General features: G+C 47.7%; 1 protein-coding gene across 1 annotated transcript in view; it reads right to left on the reverse strand.

Annotated features, from left to right (window-relative positions):
• Positions 1-848: 848 nt before the first annotated feature.
• LOC110307744 (granzyme A-like) overlaps positions 849-1,689 on the reverse strand; it is a 13,385-nt gene continuing 12,544 nt past the window's right edge. Inside the window, exon 5 of the mRNA XM_029468239.1 lies at positions 849-884. Coding sequence (XP_029324099.1) covers positions 849-884 — 36 coding nt within the window. The remainder of the gene's footprint in view (positions 885-1,689) is intronic.

The raw sequence follows: 1,689 nt of genomic DNA on the forward strand, positions 1-1,689 counted from the left end.
CACAGCAGCTGACTGGGATTTGTCTTGTGCTCTAGGAGGGGCATGATTTTGCCAGCTGAGAAGAGTTTACCTTTGGAATTCTGGAAACTCTTTAGAGGGTATAAATATGAGGGGTCTGGGAGGGACTGTGGCCTCTGCTGTCCCTGCTGCTGCTGTCCCTGCTGCTGCTGTCCCTGCTGCTACTATCCCTGCTACTGCTGTCCCTCCTGCTGCTGGTTGCTGGTGCTGCTGTCCCTGCTGCTGCTGTCCCTGCTGTTGTCCCCAATGGGGCTGTTCCTGCTGCTGGTTGCTGGTGCTGCTGTCCCTGCTGCTGCTGTCCCTGCTGTTGCCCCACTGGGGCTGTACCACCAGCTGCTGTCCCTCCTGCTGCTCTTGTTGGTGCTGTTGTGCCTGCTGCTGCTGTCCCTGCTGTTGTCCCTGCTGCTGCTGTCTCTGCTGCTGTTGTCCCTCCTGCTGCTGCTGTCCTTGCTGTTGTCCCCACTGCTGCTGTGCCCACTGTGGTTTTCCCCTACTGCTGGTTGCTGGTGCTGCTTTTCCTGGATTGCTGGATTGCTGGTTGGAGATATCCTAAGGTTGAAGATTGACCTTGTCCCAAGTCCAAGAAACTTGACACCCTTAATCAGCAACAAGTAGTCTAAAGAAAGCTATACCTCCTTTTTCCTCTAACCCTCTTTCTCACCTACCTNGTGCTGGGCTGTTGGAAGAGACTGGAGTAGAGAAGGGTGGTAGATATAGGAACCCAAATAAAGCAGGCAAAAGGCCCTGCTACCTAAGTCATGTAGAGTTTTGAGTTTAAGTACTTAGTCTGGTATGTTCACTATTGGATATGTCTTTGGTGGACAAACCTTTCATTTCAGTTTGGCATATCCTGAGGAGTAGAGTTGCTAAGTTATAAAATATAAACAGGTTAATCTTCAATAGGCACTCGTAATTTTTTCCAAGAAATTTACTATGGCAAGTTTGTACTTTAACTAGCAATGCATGAAGGTTTGAGCCAACAATTTAAAAAAATGGTATTCAGTATAGAGCAATTAGTTTATTTTAATTAAAATTTCAAATCTATATTAAAGATTATGACCTGTCTAAAATATCACCCCAGAATCCCTTTCTAATAAAAACCTCTTTTGTTGTCCAGGAAGTCTGATCCTTGCGTGGTATCCATCTTACAGGGGTGGTGAGTTAAGCAATCCCACGCTCAGGGCTCCACCGATGTCAATGAACTCAGAACCTCTAAGTGTTCCTGGGCTGTGCTTCATCTTAGGTCAGAGGCCAGGAGGCAGTGCACATCTGCCTAGGGAACCCACCCCTGAGTCAGGTCTGACTGATGTCCCCTCAGTTCTTGTATATGAATGAGAGTGTGGTGGTGGGATAGTGCAGGGAGGCGGGGCTTCATTCCTTTTCACTGTCACCCCCTAGACTAGGCAGTTCAGAATGCTGAGCTCCTCACTCTGCTTCCTGTCAGACAGATCTGAGAGCCAAGCGCTTTATCCAGGGAAAAATTACCCTGTTCTAGGATGCTTGGAGGGCAATGGTGGTCCTGATTTTCTAATCTTCNTCTTACATTATCTTGGAGATCTGCCCAAGAACGTTAAAGGAGGAGGATACGTGCAGCCATTCAAGTTGATTTTATTTGTGATCAGACACAGAAGTGACAAGGATGGAGTGTGGAGTGAAAGCCACACATTTAAA

The sequence above is a fragment of the Mus caroli genome, chromosome 13 (genome assembly GCF_900094665.2).
Source record: "Mus caroli chromosome 13, CAROLI_EIJ_v1.1, whole genome shotgun sequence".
NCBI lineage: Eukaryota > Metazoa > Chordata > Mammalia > Rodentia > Muridae > Mus > Mus caroli.